The 20525-nt window shown below is 30.9% G+C and overlaps 4 protein-coding genes across 5 annotated transcripts in view; 2 read left to right on the forward strand and 2 right to left on the reverse strand.

Annotated features, from left to right (window-relative positions):
- Positions 1–891: 891 nt before the first annotated feature.
- On the reverse strand, positions 892–2908 carry LOC126915657 (protein NipSnap). The gene is made up of 5 exons (XM_050720521.1): positions 2496–2908; positions 2190–2372; positions 1797–1965; positions 1409–1676; positions 892–1251 (listed from the first exon to the last, which is right to left on the reverse strand). Exons 1-5 carry the CDS (start codon positions 2576–2578, stop codon positions 1103–1105), a joined length of 852 nt encoding a protein of 283 aa, XP_050576478.1. The 5' UTR covers positions 2579–2908; the 3' UTR covers positions 892–1102.
- A 369-nt stretch (positions 2909–3277) lies between these two features.
- LOC126915659 (structure-specific endonuclease subunit slx1) lies at positions 3278–4906 on the forward strand. Its single transcript, XM_050720523.1, has 3 exons — positions 3278–3968; positions 4064–4115; positions 4205–4906. The coding sequence occupies exons 1-3, from the start codon at positions 3790–3792 to the stop codon at positions 4745–4747; spliced, it is 774 nt and encodes a 257-aa protein (XP_050576480.1). The 5' UTR covers positions 3278–3789; the 3' UTR covers positions 4748–4906.
- A 310-nt stretch (positions 4907–5216) lies between these two features.
- On the reverse strand, positions 5217–8868 carry LOC126915656 (transmembrane protein 53). The gene is made up of 5 exons (XM_050720520.1): positions 8470–8868; positions 7490–7697; positions 7254–7406; positions 6909–7034; positions 5217–6801 (listed from the first exon to the last, which is right to left on the reverse strand). Exons 1-5 carry the CDS (start codon positions 8682–8684, stop codon positions 6523–6525), a joined length of 981 nt encoding a protein of 326 aa, XP_050576477.1. The 5' UTR covers positions 8685–8868; the 3' UTR covers positions 5217–6522.
- A 1710-nt stretch (positions 8869–10578) lies between these two features.
- The window catches only part of LOC126915452 (uncharacterized), a 77319-nt gene continuing 67372 nt past the window's right edge, over positions 10579–20525 (forward strand). The window contains exon 1 of one of the 2 annotated variants that reach the window (XM_050720143.1): positions 10579–10771. In XM_050720143.1, coding sequence (XP_050576100.1) covers positions 10693–10771 — 79 coding nt within the window. In that variant the 5' untranslated portion in view covers positions 10579–10692. The remainder of the gene's footprint in view (positions 10772–20525) is intronic. The other variant, XM_050720142.1, reaches the window with a different exon arrangement.

Consider the following 20525-nt stretch of genomic DNA (forward strand, 5'->3'; position numbering starts at 1 on the left):
TGATATAAGATTTCATACAAAGGATATTAACATAATAAATTTTTATAAAGTATATGATGTAGGTCATAAGATAATCATTAACTCTGTATTTAAAAAAGTATGTGAAAAAGTAACATACAGAATAATATACTCTAACTCCTGCACTTGATGCATTAAATAGAGGTAAAAATTGTTTTTAAAAATAATATAGTAAAAGTATAGTATAGTATAGTAAAAGTTTAAGCAATGCTGAAGTGTTTTAAATTAATTTGACTATTAATTGTGTTAAGTGATGAGAAAATACTAAATATGCTTATATATAAAACATTTTTCTAATGTGAAAAATAGTCTAATTATCAATAATAATATTCTTTATTACAATGACAATTATCATTTTATTTTACACACACACACATATATATATATATATATATACATATATATATACATATATTTATATAGCTTAATTAATAAAGTTTAAAGACTAGTATCTTTATAAGGAAAATACGGTAAAATTAGATAAAAAATGCAATTAACATCTGTAATTGGCTTTTGTTTGTCACGATTTTCATGTTTAATTAAATTAATATGTCCTTTGAATTATATGACTGGAGAGGAGGATATGTTTATCACTTAAACTTTAAACAGATTAGATTGATGAACAGATAATAAAAATAAACGATATTTAATAATTATTCGCATTTCGTAACCTTCCCATACCTCTTTTATTATAAGCTATTTCACTAAAATTAGATAATTTTTATTGAATTATTGATTAATCATTATGTGAATATTAAAAGTAGCAAATTTTAGTAAAGGAAGATAGATAAATGTTCAGAAATACAACGATTAATATACTCATCAATATATAGATGTATTTAAAAACTGACAATAAAAATATATCGTGAAGCATTATAGTAACAAAGAAGTTTAAATTTTATTAAAATACATTTTAGTAATTGCAATACAACAAAATGCTACATTTCATTTCATATTGAGCGCTTACTTTATACAGTTATATAAACGTAGTATGTATAATATAACAAATATTTTTACATTATAATGTAAACATAAGAAATAAATTGTATTATACAAATGCATTTAGATTTGTGGACATAAAATCTTATTTTGTTGGTGAAAAGTTAGTTGGTCTTAATATACGGGAATGTGTTTCCCTAATTAATGGTACAGTATATGCAACACATTCATCCCATCCTGGAGATCTCCATGCACTTTCACGAGTTTCCATTCGTGCTTGAAGATTTTTGTAGCCTGGAAATGAACATGTCTTTTATTTTTAAAAACATATAGATTATATATATTTAATATAAATTATATATATTTTTTCTATGAATTAATATTATATATAATTCATATTGTTAATCTGGTACATAAAGAATGCATAAATAATATTAACATTAATACCTACACCAAATATGATGGACATTATATAATCTACCAATTTGTGAAAAGAAACCAGCAAATGGTTCATTGTTGTTACGTCTATAATTGATGGCTTTTGCCCAATTATTACCCCATTCAATCATAGTACCAGGTTGTAACCTATAACTACGTATTTCATATATATTCGAACCATTTCGTTTTGTAAGAGGAGGCCAATAGCTAAATGCCAATAAATATTGTAAATAACGTGACCGTAGATATTTGCCATTCTCTTTGAATAATTGTTGATATGCCTGAGAGTAAACAATATTATATATAACATATAATTATCATATAACAATAAATAATAAGATAATATATGAAATTTTTGTTTTATATTATTGTGTATAAATAAATTTATTTAATTCTCATACCCCTTCTTTAGACAATTCAATTTGTGTGCGGTCAACACTATCATAGCCACCAGAGTATCGCCATAGATGCAACGCTTGATCGATATCACCAGCTACGACAGTCCATGAACCAACTAGCTCCAATTTCAATTCAGATTTCTTGGAGTTTATAATGTTAACAATCTCTTCACTGTAATATTCCAAAATACAAACATGTCCCCATATAATTTTCCTAATATAAATAATTCTCTGTGCATGCCAATTCTGCGACATAAACAAAATCTAATATTTTTTTGAAACTTCAAAAAAAAAAGAATTTTGAAAGAATTTTTATGCGAGTATTCTAAACATGTTTATGATTTAAACATACGACTTGACATTAAGATAAAGAAAATGAAAACAAAATTAACTTACTAATTGGTCAAATATTTATCAATGGAATCGGGTCGAATATTGTGCGTGTGCAAGGCGTAAATAACTCCTTTATCTGACAGCATCCTTGAATGAGACTCTTTGGTTGGCTCGATTTTTCTTACGAAAAGCTTGTTTATCCATCCTTCGCTGATATCCTGTCGGATCGATGACCTTGCAAAAGATCTACAACACACACGATGTGGCTATTGCCCTAAAAAGCCGCCGTTTATATACTAGCTCGCGTAGATTATACACGAAACATATGAAAAAAGGGCTCTTCAAAGTTTTGCAGTCGTGATCGCCTACCGGCTGGTAACAAATGACGGTAGTTTAGTTTTGCCGATCACCGTGATCTGCACGGCTCTGAATCTTCTAAAAACGGCAGCCATTCTTACTGGATCCTCGCGTACAGATCTCTTCTGGTTTGTGTCCAATCAAGATCAAAGCGTAATTTCGACAGTGCTGCAACTAAATACGCGGCGCTTTCAATTACATTCCCGGAGAAACCGATCGTTATTGTTGGTCTATTCTGATTTATCTCCATTCGCGATTTCTTCTTCTTAACACGAAATAAAACTTACAACCGTGAAAAATACACCTGTCTGATAAACTATGGAATTTAGTGTCACAGCGCTTGCGTCTTTCAATAAAATATTTTATTCTTGATGCGGTAATGACGTCAAAATACTAGTTTCATTCTGATTTATTTCCTGATTGAGAGGGATGTAATAACTTGCAATAATAATGTTATATATGGGAAGAAAATTAGTACATATACAATTTAGCTTGTATAATGTAAATTTATAAATGAGGAAAAATTTTAGAAACAAAGATATAAATGGATATGTAAAAATGAAAAAATTTATAGGTATATAAATGCAAATTTTAAAAAGTTTAATATTCATGCAAATAAACATTACACATTTTTGATTTTAAACAACGTGCTACAATAAAAACTTTTTAAATTTTTATTCGTGTTTATATATATACAAAATATAATAATCTATTATGTAGTACATAAATTTACTTATTTTTTAAGAAAGGAAATATAATACCTGATAATACATATATATATATATATATACATATGTACTATTTATTAACTGTAATATTATTAGTGTGCTAGTCGTAGATTTGTACACTTTTATTTGTGTTATTGAACAAATTTTTGAATTATATGTTTTTTTAATTCAGTATCTATTTCATGAAATACATATGTATAATAATATGTTATAAGTCTTTATTGCTAATCATCGTGTTTACATTCTTTCGATAGCATTATCTGACATCTATAAGTAACCTAATTTTGATAATATTAAATTCGGTTAGGTTTGAATTTGTTACATGGGATATTAGGTTAACATGGTCAATTATATACATTAATCTTTATAATTCATTATTTATTTGTAACTGCATTAATAAATAATAGGAAGAGAGTAAATAATGAAATGATAATAAAATTATAAAATTAATTTTTTTCTATGATTTTATTTTGGTAACATGACACTAAATATTTATTGTACTCTGATGTAGTTATTTTATTATTCAAATTTACTGTAAATTTTGTGTAGTTTAATGTATTATACTAGTTAATTTGAAGATGGAAAACGCAGAAGTTATAGAGCACTTTTATGGTGTATATTTGCTATATTGTATGAATCCAAAATATAAGGGAAGAACATACATAGGATATACAGTTGATCCTTGTCGTCGACTTAAGAAACATAATGCTGGAAAAGAATATGGAGGTGCGTGGAAAACAAGTAATAAAGGGCCATGGTAATTATATAATTTTTAAATAACCATAAAATATGCTATTCTTTGTTATGTTAATTGCATGTAAGTTGTAAAAAAGATATTTTGTTTCCTTTTAGGAATATGGTATTAATCATTCATGGCTTTCCAAATAATACATCCGCCCTTAGGGTACGTTCATTTAATTTTATAAAAAAGGAATTATGTAGCTCTCTATCAGTAATTTTTGCATTTAAAGTTTAATTTGTTTTTATTTTTAGTTTGAGTGGGCTTGGCAACACCCTCATATTAGTCGCCGTTTGAAACATGTACCTAAGAAAAAATCACAACAGAAAGTAATTGAATTTTGCTTTCTGGTTCTGTCAAATATGTTAAAAGTTGGACCTTGGTGCCGTTTACCTTTAACAATTCGTTGGCTAGATTATGAGTTCTTTGAAAAGTACTCTAGCTATGTTTCAGCTCCAATGCATATGCCTATGTGCCATGGAAAAGTAATTTCTAAAAAGATTAAGAAGACAAATGATACAATAGAAACATTGGATGAATCATCTATAATCTGTTCTATTTGTAATGCACCTTTAGAAGGAAAACAAGCAGTTAGCTGTATAAAACCTAGCTGTTCATTAATAGCTCATTTAATTTGTTTGGCACAATTATTTCGTAAAGACAATATGATTTTACCAATTGAAGGTACTTGCCCTATTTGTAATACCAATGTTTTATGGGGGGATTTAATTAGAAGAAAGATTGGTTGTTATGGAAATTTGCAAGAAGTTTCTAGTGATGAAGATTATTATACTTGAGATAAATTATATAAACTTTTTCAATTGTACATAGTTTTAAAAATGACAACAATGAATATATCAACAATATAAGGCCATCTAATTGCTCCAACTTTTTATTATTTTTAAAGTTTTATCTGTAAAAGAAAATTTTGAAAATAAAATGAATTATTATTATAATATTTTCTTATTTTGTATCATGTGCAAATAATTAAGTTAATAAGCTACTATTATAGGCTATTACTACTAATTTGATTTTTAAAATTCGTAATACATAAATTCAACGAAGAAGATGTTAGGAAAAATAACGCTTTTACATTTTATAGAAAGATTTCATAAATGTATTACTAGTTGATATTAAATATTTCTATTTCATGAAACAAAAATTTCATATTTCATATTCTAGCTGAAAAAGACATAAATGTATATTAAATATTAATTATTTCATTCACTTAACAACTATACGTCTGTAAAAAAACAACAAATCATGTATATTTATCAGTCTTTATTTGTAACTAATCGACAGATCAAAATATATTTATATATTATGTATATATATGTGTTTGTTGTGTCGTGCGCGCGTGCACGTGATGTATATGTGTGCTGTGTACTTTATGTAGAGACATAACATTATTTGATAAGGAGAGATACAAGAAAATTCCTCTGTTTCATTGATACTTAATTACAATCGCAATTAAATTGAAAGCTAAATCAAGACCAGCTTGATCCTTTTGTGCGAGAACTTTTTTACGTTGAAATTGAAACATCGTGAGATTGATCCCTCGAGATTTCAATTAATAACGTATATTTCTTGTGCGCACTTCGATCACATTAACAAGCGTCTAGGTTTCTAATTTCCAATTTTTCACCTTAATTCGCTGTCAAGTGCATCTAGAGTTTCTATTTTAATTCACTATACGAGGTTACGAAATATTTCAAACATGGAAATTTGGGGTGTATTGCAACATTATTCCATTTACTTTCTGGAAATTCAAAATTGTACTTGCGTATACTTGTACACCGTCGAATAACTACTCGAATGTGTACTTTCTTTCTTTTATTCTCGAAAGGAACGCAATTGTGTCGATTTGTGAAGTTCAGGCACATTGACGTTCAAGAACACATAGCGAAGGAAGAAACTGGAAGATACAAAGGAAATACCAAGCGGAAGTAGAATGAGTATAAGAGGACAAAAGGAAGAAAGAGAGGTCGAGCTCAGTTTAGTTTTTAAAATTTCTACAAAAAATTAAAGATTAATTCATCTTTACACGTGAATCAACGTTGAGTTTTGTATAAACATATATCAAATTGCTTAAAATTAAATTTGAAAGCTTTCTGTGCTGTAATGTTTAAATATTATCTATATATCATATTTGTGCACGTAAATCTATTTTTAAATGATTTATATTTTTTATAATGATTATTTAACAACAAATAAGGACGACAGTATTTGATAAAATATATTACAAACAAAATTATTCTAATAAAAATTTATTTTATATGAAATGCACTTTTTTGAGTAGCTGACATTTTTCACTACATATTAATATCAATACGAATAAGATTTTCGTAATGATGTCAAGACTCAACGCTGTATAGAAAATGAGTGTCATATATTCAAACATATGAAGTTCGACGATGAAAATCAAACAATACGCCGACCCTCTTAGTCTTCCAGTTTGTCCACTTTTGTTTGCGTATAATCGTACATGTAAAATTGTACGGAACACGACTCTTCCATCGATCATATTGCTACTCAAATAATGTTATATTATCAATATTCCATCTGTTTTTTTCTAATTTAACTTAGTAGCCTCATGAGGTAGCACAACTCTTTTGGTAAGACTTGGCATAGTGACGTAATTCCGGGAATTATTTTCTATACCGTGATTCTGAGGCAATTCCAGGCATTCTAAATTTGGTGACGTCAGGCATTCGTGGATGAAACTACAAACTGTATTTACGTAGGCATCACGATATGTAGCGTAATGCTTCACGTGCGGAGAATTGGTGAAAAGTACCAGCTGCACTCGTACACCACGTTCTGCTCGTCGACTGGCGAATTTCTCGACGTCCTTGAAATACGAACAAGTATAATATATAAGTTCATATAAAAGAATAAAATACAAATATATTTAGTCTGGATTCTTGCAATTAACTATTATGTCAAGGATATACATACCGCTGCTGGAATTAAAGTGTCAGCGTTTGAATAAAGAAACAATTGCGGCCAAGAATAGGATTCTTCTGCAAGACCGATTGGGTTCGTTTGCACCGGATAACCACGTCCAAGGGCGTGAGCGATCACCTAAATCAAGATTTAAATTGGTAATACTAATAAATTCGATACAAAAGGAATGTAATGTCTAAACTACGGACTTTTATTAATTAAATTTATATTTTTATGAATATAACAAAGAAATGGAACCTAGATAGGGATTTATTTTATCCACTAAATATTATATTTAATTATTAAATTTCGCAAAATGTATAAAAATCCATAGTCCAGTAATATCTTTATTAATACCTCTAAAAACCAAAGTATAGAGAGGAAGATCGTAATGAGGAAGGACATTGGTATGTTCGTAAGTGGATGTCCGCCGATGATTGCGCTAATTGCTTTGAAAAGAGCGGTTAATCTTCTTTCTCCCGGTGCGCTATCAAATATCACTCCTTTGACCTAGAATTTCAATGTTAATGTATATTATGTGAAGCAATGATGTAGAGAATATTGAAAAGGTGAAAGGTAACAGTATTTTTTACCTTAAGCGGTGAGTTAGCTTGTTGCATCGCAAGGCTTACATGTTGATATAGAAACGCGCCGCCGTTACTGAAGACATGGAAGAATATCGGGTGTTGATCTAAACTCTTGTCTGTGATTACCTGGATCAACCGTTTGCCAATATGAGGCATCTTGTCTCTTCGCCAAAATAGACATTCTACTGGTGCCGTGTATCGTAGTGTGATGCAGCTTGAGAAAGGAACATTATTTATCGATATGTATTAAATAATTTGTAAATCTCTACTATATAGAAGTATATAATATAATATATTTTACAGATTATTAGGTTATCGTTTGACTTATACTGTTTTATATCCAAAAACATTGAAATGTACGGATGGTATAATAAATTACTTACTATAAAAGTATTTCATAGAAAAATAATATAAACATAAATGCATAGAATATATCTTCTATTATTGATTCAAAATAACGTTTATGATTAATTAATTATTGACTTGTATAATATTATATTATTATATGTTTTAGTAATTGTAAAGTATGATTGAGTTATTGGTTGCTAACTATAGATTCTAATAATACAACAACATTCACTAGGAATTCGAATAAGTAGAAAAATTCATTTTGGAAGTCAAATTCTAAATTGTTATTGATTAAATAAACAAGTATCATCGGCATGATATTGCCGGCATTTTCTACTATGTCTTATCAACAGTTTCATGAACTACATGACACTTAATTCTACATTTTCTTCCAATAATTTGTCATAAAAAATACATGCGTGCACTACGTATATCCATCCTCCTACTTTAACATTTGCTCATCAAACTGTTACTCCACAAAATCTATCATTACGGACCATCGCGTAAAAACTATTATCTATATTCTCATTCTCAACTTCCAGTTATACGAAAGAATGAAAAAGCAAGAAGAGAGAAATTAATCGGAAAAGAAGAAACGGTTAAAAGGGGGGAGGGCTAGTTTTGCAAAACATCAGTACCTCTTTTCTTCGTAAATTGCGCTGTACTTGGCCAGATATTTGTCTTGACAGCCGGCCCATCCTAGTAGCACTATTACCGGTCGTTTGTCCTCCTTGTAAACGAATACGAACTCTTCACGTTGATCCTGACTACCGGTGGTTAACGTTGGATCCTTCGGGGACGGCGGAAACGACGGGAACATGATGTAATAGTCGAGGTCCTCTTGATTGCTCATCTTTCCTGCTTCTCGTTCTCCTCCTCGTGAGGATGCGAGAGAAAGAAGGAGAGAAAGAAACACAGAAGGTGAGGGGGGCTGCAAGCTAACGGGGTGAGGGAAAAGGTTGGGAGGAGGGGAGGGAAGAGGGAGTTCGTAGCGGTAACGAAAGGGAGGACAAATCACCCCTCTACCGCGAGGGATCCTCGTTCCGAGTTGAGCTTGCGTCGCTGTCGTAGTCGAGAGAACCGAGCTGCCAGAGGATCGATATCAAAGGCTCGTATGGTTGTATACCAAAGTTAGGTGTCACGAATGAGGACGTCGACGTTTAACATTGGCCTCTCTACGTAGAGTGTTTTTTATTTCTTCCTGGACGTCACCGTTGACGGGACTCTCCATTAGTCGAATCTTTACCGATCGATAGCGAATATCGATTTCGGCCGATGTGGCCCATACATGATAGCTGATAATAGACTATCGGGTTTGGCGCTGAGGTTCACGATGCTGCGGTGCGGATGTAATGTCATATTACACGTGTGCAAAAATTTTATGCGTTTTAGCTGACGCAGAATTTCACAGCTAATAGTGGTATCATATGAAATAATTAAGTTGGGTCCTGATAGTTGTAGATATCGTAATGGTAATGTAAATGGATTGGTGATGATAGCAATAATGTATTATAATATGATGTGCAACATCATGGCAATAATGTTAGTTAAATGTTTAAATAATCGTTGATTAAGAATGAGAAATATTTCTTGCGTTAACATTTTTTACGTCATACATTTTACAAAGAAAAATTTTGTAGTTACATGTATACTGTAAATGTAGATTATGTAAAAAATAAAGTTACTATGAGAATACAAAGCAGAATTGGTGGCATTGATTTATTTTTACTTCTATGGCGTTGTTGCGCAAAATGACGTATTATCATGATAGGCGAAATACGGATAAGTTATAAAGTAAGCCTAACTAGTCTTGTTTATAACCTAATATTATATTAGCATTTTTTGTACTATACATATATTAGTTTTAGATTTGGAGAGTTGCGAATTTTTTGAACTCTTGTATCAATGTTATCGATACAATGTAGAATAAAACTGGAATTCTATTAATGACAGTACCAAATATTATAACATATACTTAATCTCCAGGTCTTAAATTGAAATCTCAAATTTACACTACAAGACTGCAATAACTGATTTCCAGATATTCTAGAATTCATGGATATTAAGACCACCAGGCCTCAATTATTTAAAAAATTCCCAGACTCCAAATTGCAGATGCCTAGATTCCAGATTACCAACCACAATCCCCCAGATACCAAATCCAGACCCTAGATTTTAAAACTATCAAAACCTAGATCTTTAAGTTCTAATTAAAAACTACCTCAGAATTTCTAGATCTTAGCTTTTAGGCCTCACACTCATAGATTTAAACTTTAGTATCTCCAAATAACAGAGTTTAGAGTTTTTAAAATTCAGAGCTCTGATCTCAGAATCATCAGATTTCAGAATTCTCTTTGATAGTAGTAGATTTTAATTCTAACCGCTAGGGGTGTTATAATCCTAATTTTATTCTATGTTCAGTTGATAATATTGGAAGCCAACCCATCAACGAAGGAGATCCATTCAAAGATTGTGTTGTTTATTGCAACATACTATGTATTTTGGCGAGCTGTAGCTTGTTAGTACTATTTATAATCCTATTTTATAAAACAATCATTTAGCAAAATCAGCATTATTCTGTAGTTCTCTATGGAAACAGTTACCACCTTTTATCTGCTTTGTCGGTACAGATGAACATGCTTGAATAGTGGTGCCCTCTGTTCGGATTATTTTATCCGGAATATTGTCAGCGAGCAGGCGCTGGACCGCTTTCTGAGGCTGCGTGCGAGATGAAGAGCGTAAGACAGAGAAGGACCGAGATTCAAACTCGAAATCTAACGGGGAACTCTCAGAGCCACGAGAGTGGCCGCGCGATACGGCACGGGTGTTTGAAAACAGCCGATAACTGTGTGCATCGCGCCATGTGTACCGAGAAAAGTGCGAATTTCCTGTGGCTCCTTTGTTCCATATCGCTCTTCTGTGGATTTGTTCTTCCATACGGTGAGTACACGGATCAAATTCGATAAAACTTTATCGTCCTCAGGAGTTGTCATCAAAAAATTAAGCCACCTTTTAGTAATACAAGTAGTAATTGTTCGGCGACAAATGTTTTATTTTTTTCCTTTTTATGGTGACCACTAGTTACATTCATTTACGATTTATGACAACAGTGTGAAATTTGTGTGATTAAAAGCATTTTGATTACAAGGAGAGCCATGAATATGGGGTTTGACATTTTTTATAGGAAGAAAATAGGAGCTGTATAAAAATTTGTTTAATAAAATTGTTTTATGTGAATAGTAAGTTAACAGCAGGTCAATATGTTATAGATATTAGTAGGTTAAGGCTGATTTTAGATTAATGTTGATTAATAGGTAATACTAGGTTAATGTTGATTGTTACTTGAAAATTCTTTAATACGCTATTGTTCAAACATTACACTGACAGTTACTTGGACTATTTTTTAAATATCGTAGTACTGTTGTTTTTATATATGTGATAGTATAAAATTTGAGTAGAAATAGAAAATAGACATTTTTGATTATAAAAGGAGTCTTCTTCATATAAAATACTTTCACTAATATTCATTTACTTTACCAATTCTTGTATTTGATTCGTATTTCTTCTATTTCTGTGATAGTTGCTTCGATAAAAATAAACAAATGCTAACAAAATTTTTCAAATTTCGAAATGACAAACGATATATATCAAACAAATTTCATTAATACTAAACGTTATATTTTTCGTTTACTGAAATAAACTGAAATAATGAGATAACGAAGAAATTACCAATTATAAAGCAACAAATTCTTCTTTAACACGATTATCTTTTTTTAATTTGATTTTTTCATATTTTCGCGTGTAACTTTTTTAAACAAACTTCTCAGTTTTATTATACGAACGAAGGAGAAGACCAGATTCACGCATGCATACAAAATAGCAACCACAAAATGATAGCAAGTTTGTCAATTAACGTAACGAACAAGGGTGACGTTTAATTATGAAACAGTATCGCGTTCCGTGTTTCATTCATCTATTCCTCGACGTTGGAATGCGTTTATGATTTTAAACAAGGATTTCTTTTCGAAGGTTGCACGATTTCGTCTTTGAAATCGTCATTGAATCGTCATCGAAAGTAACCCAAATAACGGATTGCTACATCGAAGGAACCAATTCCCGCGCGGATTTTCCATTTGAACTATTGCTCACGGAATTAATGACTTAAGATCGATCTATTTCAGATGGCTATAAAAGAACTGATTCATTGATATTCACGTTTTAACCACGCGTTAAATTTGACAAATATGATTCAATAAATTTTGCAGATATTGATGCAAATTCATATTTTTATGAATGTTACTGATAAAATATAATCTAGGTAAAAATTATTTGATATCGTTATGAGTATTATATTTTACACATTTTTATATACTATTTATATCCGGGGCATCTTTGCGCCGTTATATATAAAAATTCGCAGTTTAGTTATGAGAATTTCGTGAAGATGCACAGTGTTTCAAATAGGTAAATTAATTGAACAAAATTCATATTTCGTTGCTTACGTAGAAAATATTAAACATTTATAAATAACTGTTATACTGAATATTTAATTTATATAGCTCTACCTGTATGCTATCCATAATTTTATATATAAAAATATGTCTTGGAAAAAGTTAACTTCTTTATCTTTTAATAATTGATATGACAGTGATGGGAAAGAAAATATTGTTTTTCTTCTTTTCATTCTTTATTATTGTTATAACAAAAATAAATCTTTAGGGACTGGGTTTTTGACGAATGATGAAGCGGCATATTCTGACTAAACAGAGCGCGTTTCAAAAAGAATATTCGATGGCGAAGAACGATCGGAGTGTTTATATCGCTTCAACCATATATTTTTCATTTCTTTGCTTGTGAAAGATGTTTACGTTTCTATGAAAAATCGAATTTGAGTAAACGAATTCTGACATTCAGTGGCTTACGTGGAAAGTTCATGACGTTTATTATTGTTAGAACATTCGTTCGATGTGTATATTCTGATGTGTGTTACGAATATAAAGATCACGATGTACTGAAATATCTAGTATTATTTGACCATCTAATGCAGCGAGACATAAATCGTATTTAGTTTAGTCCTTGATCATTATGACTTTATAGACTAAGATATGTATATATCTTATAAAACATATGTAGTACATTCATTTGCATCGTAAGTTGCCTTTTATTATAATAATTTTATTATTTTTATTAATATATTAGTCCATTAAAATGTTTATTTTTTCCTAATAAATACTTACTTAAACTTGTATATGTATTGTAAATATACTTAAACTTGTGACTAAATCTACTTAGGAAATGTATAATCTATTTCGAAAAAAAAAAAAAACAAAATACTCGGTCGACAGTTTAACTCGTTACCTTCTATTAAGAGATTAAGGCATTATCACACATACACAGCGATTGTTAAAAATTATACAAAAATTACCTTCTGACGGATGAGAAGATTTCGTAGAATCTGGTTAAGGCTACTCTGTAAGTCATCGATCGCGTGCGCGTTGCGGAATAGTCGAATCTGAGTGGCACTGTTCAATCGTAGGCATAATCCTCCGATGAAATGTCGCAAATTGTACGGTAATCATCTTGTCAAGCTGTTGAGTTGTTCGCACGCGCGGTTGTCTAATATGAATTCCTCGGAGGTTCGGATGACCTTTTCAAAACTCGTGCACCGGCCTGTCAGACGCAACAACGACTCCCTTTGGTATATTACGTGCCGTAATACGTGGCAGCTCCAAACGACGAATGAAATTCCAGGCAAAGTGTACTCCGGAGAATATTTTATCGTCCTCTGAACGCCGTGAAATACGAAGAACAGCTATTTTATGCAGTTTCGGCATGCATCGCTGCCTCGCGCCGCTCTTACCCCTCGTTGGAAAATATCGTTGATAGTCGGCGCCTTGTATCGGAACAAGAATTCTACCACGGATCTAACTGAACCGGCTCGATATCTCTTCTAGCTACGAAAAATCCTTACTACCACCGTTCGCTTACGACGCGATTGGATAATCGTGTTTTAAGACTCATTACGCCCAATTCTTTCCGCGAAAATCGGAAGCTACGAGTTTCACGCCACTACCTTAGCTTCCTGTTATCCTATATTCTGATATTAGGTTCACTTCGATGGAAAAGTGTTTGTGAATTTGACGAGAGTACAGGTTTCGCGTTGAATAATTTTGTTTTGACTGTTACGTTTGATTGTTTAAGACATAATACTTTTGTTTTGTTGAATTTGGTTTACTTTGTTCTTGTGTCGTTCGTCATCAGTACAATCCCTAATATATCTTTATATTCTTTTTTTGTAATGTCATATTATTAAATCCTTATTATTCAAACTTGATATTCACTCATTATTCAAAGGGTTTCGTTCGCACTTGTGTGACGGGTTGTTACTTGCTAAGGTATATATTTTTCTGTTACTGTTGTAGTATTTTTCTTACTATTGCTGCTTTTTCTATGTCTTATTACTTTTATATTATTACATCAGCTTTTACGTTTTATTTGTCGTTTGTTTTTGTCACGGAATATTGTCATACAAACTGTTATAGGCTGATATCCCTTTAAAGTTTCGAAATATTTTCTATTCGGACATGTGCGACAATCGGCGCAATTTTCAGTAGTTCATCAAACATTTCGCGATCCAATGATGGCAATTGTTGACTCGTTTCCGTCTTTGTAATTAACCTGTCGATAATTAACTCTCTTAATTTTCTATTTTTCGCAGGGCATTGTTTGCTATAATGTCTGTCGTCATCGGTCATCATTATCGATGCACAGGATAATACAAATTTCTCAGTAGGTCACTGATTTACTGAACTATCTGAAATGTTTCTGTTAATAGCAAATCATAGAAACGGACATTCGAGAATATTCGAAACTTGCAAGTACACAAGTGTATGTGTATTTTGTTCACGTACAGTGCATTCTTCTGGAAACTGCCTTTAATTAACGCCGAATAAAAGGTCGCAGCACGGTCAGCTGTTTATTTATGTAATTCGCACAGGACTTATCGTTTACGCATAACTTCTATGAATTTTAATGATTTAACAAATCACGTACGAATGTTTTCCTGTCTGATTGATCCTGCCCAAAATACCTCAGTCGTTGATTTATATTTTAATTAAATTTTGTTCCACTTCGTTTTTTGTGACTTTTATTCGATTATAATTTAAACAGTGCTTGGAAAATGACAATTTTTATCATGAGAAGTTAATTGGAAGTTTAGATAAAATGTTGGGCGAGAGAATTATTCATATTGTTCATTTCGTTATTATTTTTGAAGAAAATCGTGAAATAAATAACTGATGGGCTCATAATAAAAACAATCCATGTTAAATTAGCTAGTATTAGCTAACTTAATATTAGCTTTACTAACTAAATTGGATAATTAAATTATTTATTACGGATACGAGCTCTTCAATTTTTCAACTTCTTCGATAATTTTGATTTTAACATTTTTTCATCATACAAGCTATTATGAAAGTATTTCGATATTATGATTTTTGACGTTTCAGCTTTTTTTTATTCTAATGGATTTTAATGTAATCTGAGATAATACTGAGTATTAATTAAAAAGATTTCTCCCTCGTATCTAAATCGTGATTGATGTATCGCATAGCTGTAGAAACACTAAATATCAAATCAGAATTGCTTGAGGAACAGCTTTTCAAATCAACGGTGCGTGCTTTGCATAATTGCACGCTCTTCTGAACCAGTCCTATCTGATACGAATGCGAAATTCAAGAAACTATCCGCATTTACTCGCCTGTTTTTATAATCCTTTAAGAATTTTCTCATCCAAAAGAAGATAAATTTTGCATTAGAATGGATGCATAAAAGATAAACCAAGAACGCTAGTAATAAAAACGCCACATCATTAATAATCACAATTTGTCGATATACGAACTTTAAAATTCAAAAGTTTTCCAACTTCACAAAATACTGCATATTTTTCACAGAATCTTTTTTATTAGGTTTTAACATCCTGTTAACTGCATATGTTGTTATTAGAGACGATAATGAAGACAGAGAAGATGTTAAATTTTGTTATGGGACATCGTGTCTTTTAGAAAGCAGCGAACTTTCGAACTTTTACTGTCACTAAGATCTTCATTTAGAGTTTCTTTAACTGAAACTTTAACCAATTTAAATTCTGCAATTTAGAACAAGCTTTTGTATATTTATGGCGGTATAATTTGTCAGTTGCAAATATTATCCACACCCATAAAGGGCCCGATTTAGGAACTAGATATGTATGTGTAAATTTAGTGTCGCCAATTCTAAATCTCGCAGAACATTATCAACTAAGACGTTACACAATATTCAAAAAGGAATAATTCTAAATCTTCTAAACTGTACCGATTTAGGAACTAGATATGTATGTGTAAATTTAGTGTCGCCAATTCTAAATCTCGCAGAACATTATCAACTAAGACGTTACACAATATTCAAAAAGGAATAATTCTAAATCTTCTAAACTGTACAAATTATTCTAAACAATGTTTACAGAGGATTAAGAATACTAATAATAAAAATGTTCAGTTTTATATTTTATATATCATTTACAATATTCGAAGGTATCTTCGAATCTAAAGGTCTAAAGATATCTTTAAAAAGTAAAAAATATGCAAATTTTGTAGAATATTATCAATAGAAGAATTACCTTAAATGTTAGAAATCATAGAAATACAGATACAGAAATATGTACATAGAAATGTATATGGAAATACAATGTCGGAAATTTGAGAAATCATTATAGACAAATAAGTCCACGTTGCAGATAATTTTCTTCTCATACATCGCATTCGAGTATTTACTTGGTTACCGAGTTCCAAGAGACGAGAACGTCTCATTACTGTCGTTTGACATCTTTCGAACTTGTATATTCGTTATCCATCGTCTAATTAATGTTTCGCGAGTCCCAAGAAAAGTTATTCTTAAGTGAAGCAGGGGAGTCAAGATTAGATCGAACAGTTAAGCAACCCATCTGGGATTGTCGGGCCGAAGTGGGTATAGCTGATCGCAAATAAGACGATAATAGGGGTCGGATGGAGAAGCGAGTGGCTCTGCCACAGATCTTAGTATTTTCTTCGATAATGGAAATTGAAATCTCAACCACTTCATTCAGATTCAAACGAAAGATTCTGCGGTTTCTTTTTGTCTAGAAAAATTGATTTCGAAATGTTACATATTTCATCTCCTCTTTTCTGTGAAAATATCGATGTCAGAAGTTCTTCTTCAACTTTATGTAATATTTCCAATGTTCCATGAAAAGTGGACTAATTCTCCGATATCTTGGGAAAAAGCTGGGTTCTGATAAATTTTTTCACGGAAACTTGTCTTTTATTTTTAATCTATGAACGAAGAATTTTATAATGATTAATTTAGAACGTAATGGATGGACTATGGCCAGATTATTGAATTTTTTGACTGATTTTTATTTGCTAACGGCTTTATTATAGATATTTTGATCCGACGATATTAATTGAAATTTTTATGGTGTATCGAATATTTCAATAAAAGCAAATTAAATAAATTGGAGTTTTATTTTAAAGACTGTAAAATAACTTATGTTTCCTTTTTTGTTATGTGTTTTTTATTATTATTTTTTCTATTAGATTTTTATTATTATATGTATTCTCTACCGGTTTATGAAGTATTTAAAATAAAATATATCGAACCTTTTATTTGATTCTAAATACTAATTTTCTACTTCATTATATCTAGCAGCTAAGTTATTGCGAAACTCGTATGATAAATTGTTCTCGCTTTTTACGTTTATTATTTCCAACAAATGCATATTCCCTTCATATTTAAAAATTTCTCATTTTATTCCATACTATTATACATGCAAAATTAAAAAGGTATTTAATTCCTCCTCACGAACTCATGAAGCGATTACATTCAGCAATTTCAATCCTGATAAAATACACATTTCAGACAGAAATATAGCTTGTATAGCACACAACTGAATTAATTCATTTACCACCAGTTAAAGAAATACAAAAATAACAAAATATTTGGGAACGTTAGAAAAGTTGTCACGGGGAAAAAATCAAAAACATTTAATCCTTACAGGAAAAAGAGATGATATTTCTAATTTTTTTTTTATAGCAAAGCAATTTTAATATTCATTTTGTATCTCATTCATTGCAATTTTCAAAATTTAATACGTTATTAAGTAATTCTATATTATCGAAATTGTCCATTATGATTGATTTCAAGATTAAATACCTATTCTCTCCATTCTTATGATTATTTAAAAATTCGAATATTGAGAGACTTTACTGTTAACGATATGTGTCTTTAATTTGTCAAAAAAATTCATAGACCTAACGTTTTATATATAAGGAATATATGTAGATTTCTGTGACTGATTGTAACTCTCTAAAAGGGTTAAAGCGGCGAAGATAAACGGAACATCCTGTTATACACGTCTCGAGTCGATTTAACGCGTTGAATCTATCGACAATGACAAGAAAGAACTATCCATTCGTTCCCGTCTTGCCAGTATATCAATCCTCTTCGCTGTATCGCTCCTTTTATTAATGGCGTTGCCAGTGTGGCAACGAATAAGACGGAGGAGCGAAGAGGATGGAATAGAGAGTCATTTGAACAATCGAAAACGGCAATACCTATCGCCAGCTTTACTTCCCCATTCAATGTTTGTTGGAATAAACATCGGAGATTGGAACTTGGATCACGTGGATTTTTGTTACACACGAATCGCAGTTAAAGCCAGAAATACATGGATACTCTACGGAAAACAGCGTGTATGAAAATACTCGATGGAAAGCGTAAGTCGACTCGATGGTGCGGGAAAATCATATTTTTGTCCTGCATCTTCTGGTATAATCCTTTTTCCGTCATTCATTTGTCTCATTACTTTCTTTGCCCGGCTTAGATTTGAAAAATTGTCCTTCACTTTGTCTGTTTCATTTGAACAATTTTTTCCTGTAATTTGTTTAGTTCGTTCTTAAAAATCGTTGTTTGATTATATATATATTAATTAATATTTAACGTATTAACGAAATTAGAGTTTTAAGTAATAAATAAATTATGAATATTCATAATATATATATACGTAATAATGTAATATATATATACATAATAACATATATACACATATTGCATATGTTACTATGTTATCAAAATTGTCTTACTGGGCTTGAAGTATGCTTCCTCAGAGAAAGATTCTTCGTTTTTAACGTTATGTTTCGTTTGTCGTGTATTTTTTTTTAATTTTTCTATTCCTTTATTCTTCCGAACTTCTTTTCGTGAAAATATTTCGTCAAGTTTCTTTAAGATTTTAACGCTTCCAATTCTTTGGAAGATGACATAGAACATTTATTTTAATAAGAAATGGATCTTTAGACATTAGTAGTTGGTGTAAATTATTACAGTGTATTCGCCGCAAATTAATTGTATTACATCTGAGCGACAAAACGCACGGAGTTTACGTGTAACTGGTAATTAAGGATGAAGGTAATTCGACGAGAAGTTAGTACGTCGCCTTATCTTACTGAACGTGTAGCAAACGTGATTTGGGGTGTTGTTGAAATATTCCTTTAAATTGCTGCTGATAAATGTATTATGTATTATGAAATTTTTAATCATTAGGTGTAATAAATTCCGAAATACTATTCTTTTAAAATCTATATTCTATTCTTTCCCGAAATAATTATTTTTGTTTTAAATGAACATTATTATCTATTTGCAATAGATAACTAGAATACCTATTTGTAATAGTACCTATTAAAAAAAAAATTGATCAATGCAATGTAATAATATAATGATAAAATAAGATATTGACGATCACTCGAAATACGAGATAAAACTTGAGAAATGTATAGATGCGTAATTTCTAAATTAAATATAAATATAGAAAAATAAGTTTTATTCTTTTTGTACGTTCAATGATTAAATGATAATAGATCGACGGTCAGTTTTAATAAATCAAAGTTACCCACGTACTCTGCATCGTATTTCAAGGTAAATAACATTTCACGGAACGAGAATAGAAGATCTGAATTGATGATGAAGGTACTTTTCTCGATGAGGTCGATCTTTCATTGTGGTTTCTCCACTGCCTTTCCAATGCGAGTGAGCTGCTAGCAGCCGAAATCTCGCGAAATTAGCAATGTAAATTCGATATTCCTGATCTACAGGACGAATTCATCTTTGAACGTATTGTTCACGTACTCTTTCGATCAGCTCTTCAAAGGTCACCTAGTTCTACGTGGAATCAAAGTTGCGTTTCAAATGGAAAATAATAGGAAACGATTGTTCGATTCGAAGTTTAAACTTCTCTGTAGCTTCATAATCTGAATAAAATATTATTATGAGCCTAAATTTCTTTCAAAAAAAGAAATTTAATCTCCTCTAATTCATCGGTTAATTTTGTTGATTTATGCAACAAACTTTCAGTAAGCCTCTTAATTTATTCTTAATTAATGTGTTAATGAATATCGATTGTATTACAGCCAGTCTGTGCGTTAATGATGCGTGTTGATGTGTTTTTGCATCAGCCATGTAATCAATAAACGCAAACCATAGCTCGATGCTAAACAATGGGTACATTTTCCGTTGCATTTTACCGAGATAAATTAAATAATGATTGAATAATGATGTTATATTTTATACATATAATATTATTCAAAAATACATGCATAGGTACATGTGATGAATACAAATGTACTAT

The sequence above is a fragment of the Bombus affinis genome, chromosome 4 (genome assembly GCF_024516045.1).
Source record: "Bombus affinis isolate iyBomAffi1 chromosome 4, iyBomAffi1.2, whole genome shotgun sequence".
In the NCBI taxonomy this organism is placed as follows: Eukaryota; Metazoa; Arthropoda; class Insecta; order Hymenoptera; family Apidae; genus Bombus; species Bombus affinis.

Excerpts from the sequence above, each read along its gene's own strand:
- LOC126915657 (XM_050720521.1), bottom strand. The coding sequence starts at position 2,578 with ATGGCTGCCGTTTTTAGAAGATTCAGAGCCGTGCAGATCACGGTGATC. Across the intron at positions 1,677-1,796 it reads TTGAATTGTCTAAAGAAGGG|GCATATCAACAATTATTCAA; the intron begins GTATGAGAATTA and ends GTTTACTCTCAG. Across the intron at positions 1,252-1,408 it reads TAATGTCCATCATATTTGGT|GCTACAAAAATCTTCAAGCA; the intron begins GTAGGTATTAAT and ends GTTCATTTCCAG.
- LOC126915659 (XM_050720523.1), top strand. The coding sequence starts at position 3,790 with ATGGAAAACGCAGAAGTTATAGAGCACTTTTATGGTGTATATTTGCTA. Across the intron at positions 3,969-4,063 it reads ACAAGTAATAAAGGGCCATG|GAATATGGTATTAATCATTC; the intron begins GTAATTATATAA and ends GTTTCCTTTTAG. Across the intron at positions 4,116-4,204 it reads ATAATACATCCGCCCTTAGG|TTTGAGTGGGCTTGGCAACA; the intron begins GTACGTTCATTT and ends TTTTATTTTTAG.
- LOC126915656 (XM_050720520.1), bottom strand. The coding sequence starts at position 8,684 with ATGAGCAATCAAGAGGACCTCGACTATTACATCATGTTCCCGTCGTTT. Across the intron at positions 7,407-7,489 it reads AAGCTAACTCACCGCTTAAG|GTCAAAGGAGTGATATTTGA; the intron begins GTAAAAAATACT and ends TTGAAATTCTAG. Across the intron at positions 7,035-7,253 it reads CTATACTTTGGTTTTTAGAG|GTGATCGCTCACGCCCTTGG; the intron begins GTATTAATAAAG and ends ATCTTGATTTAG.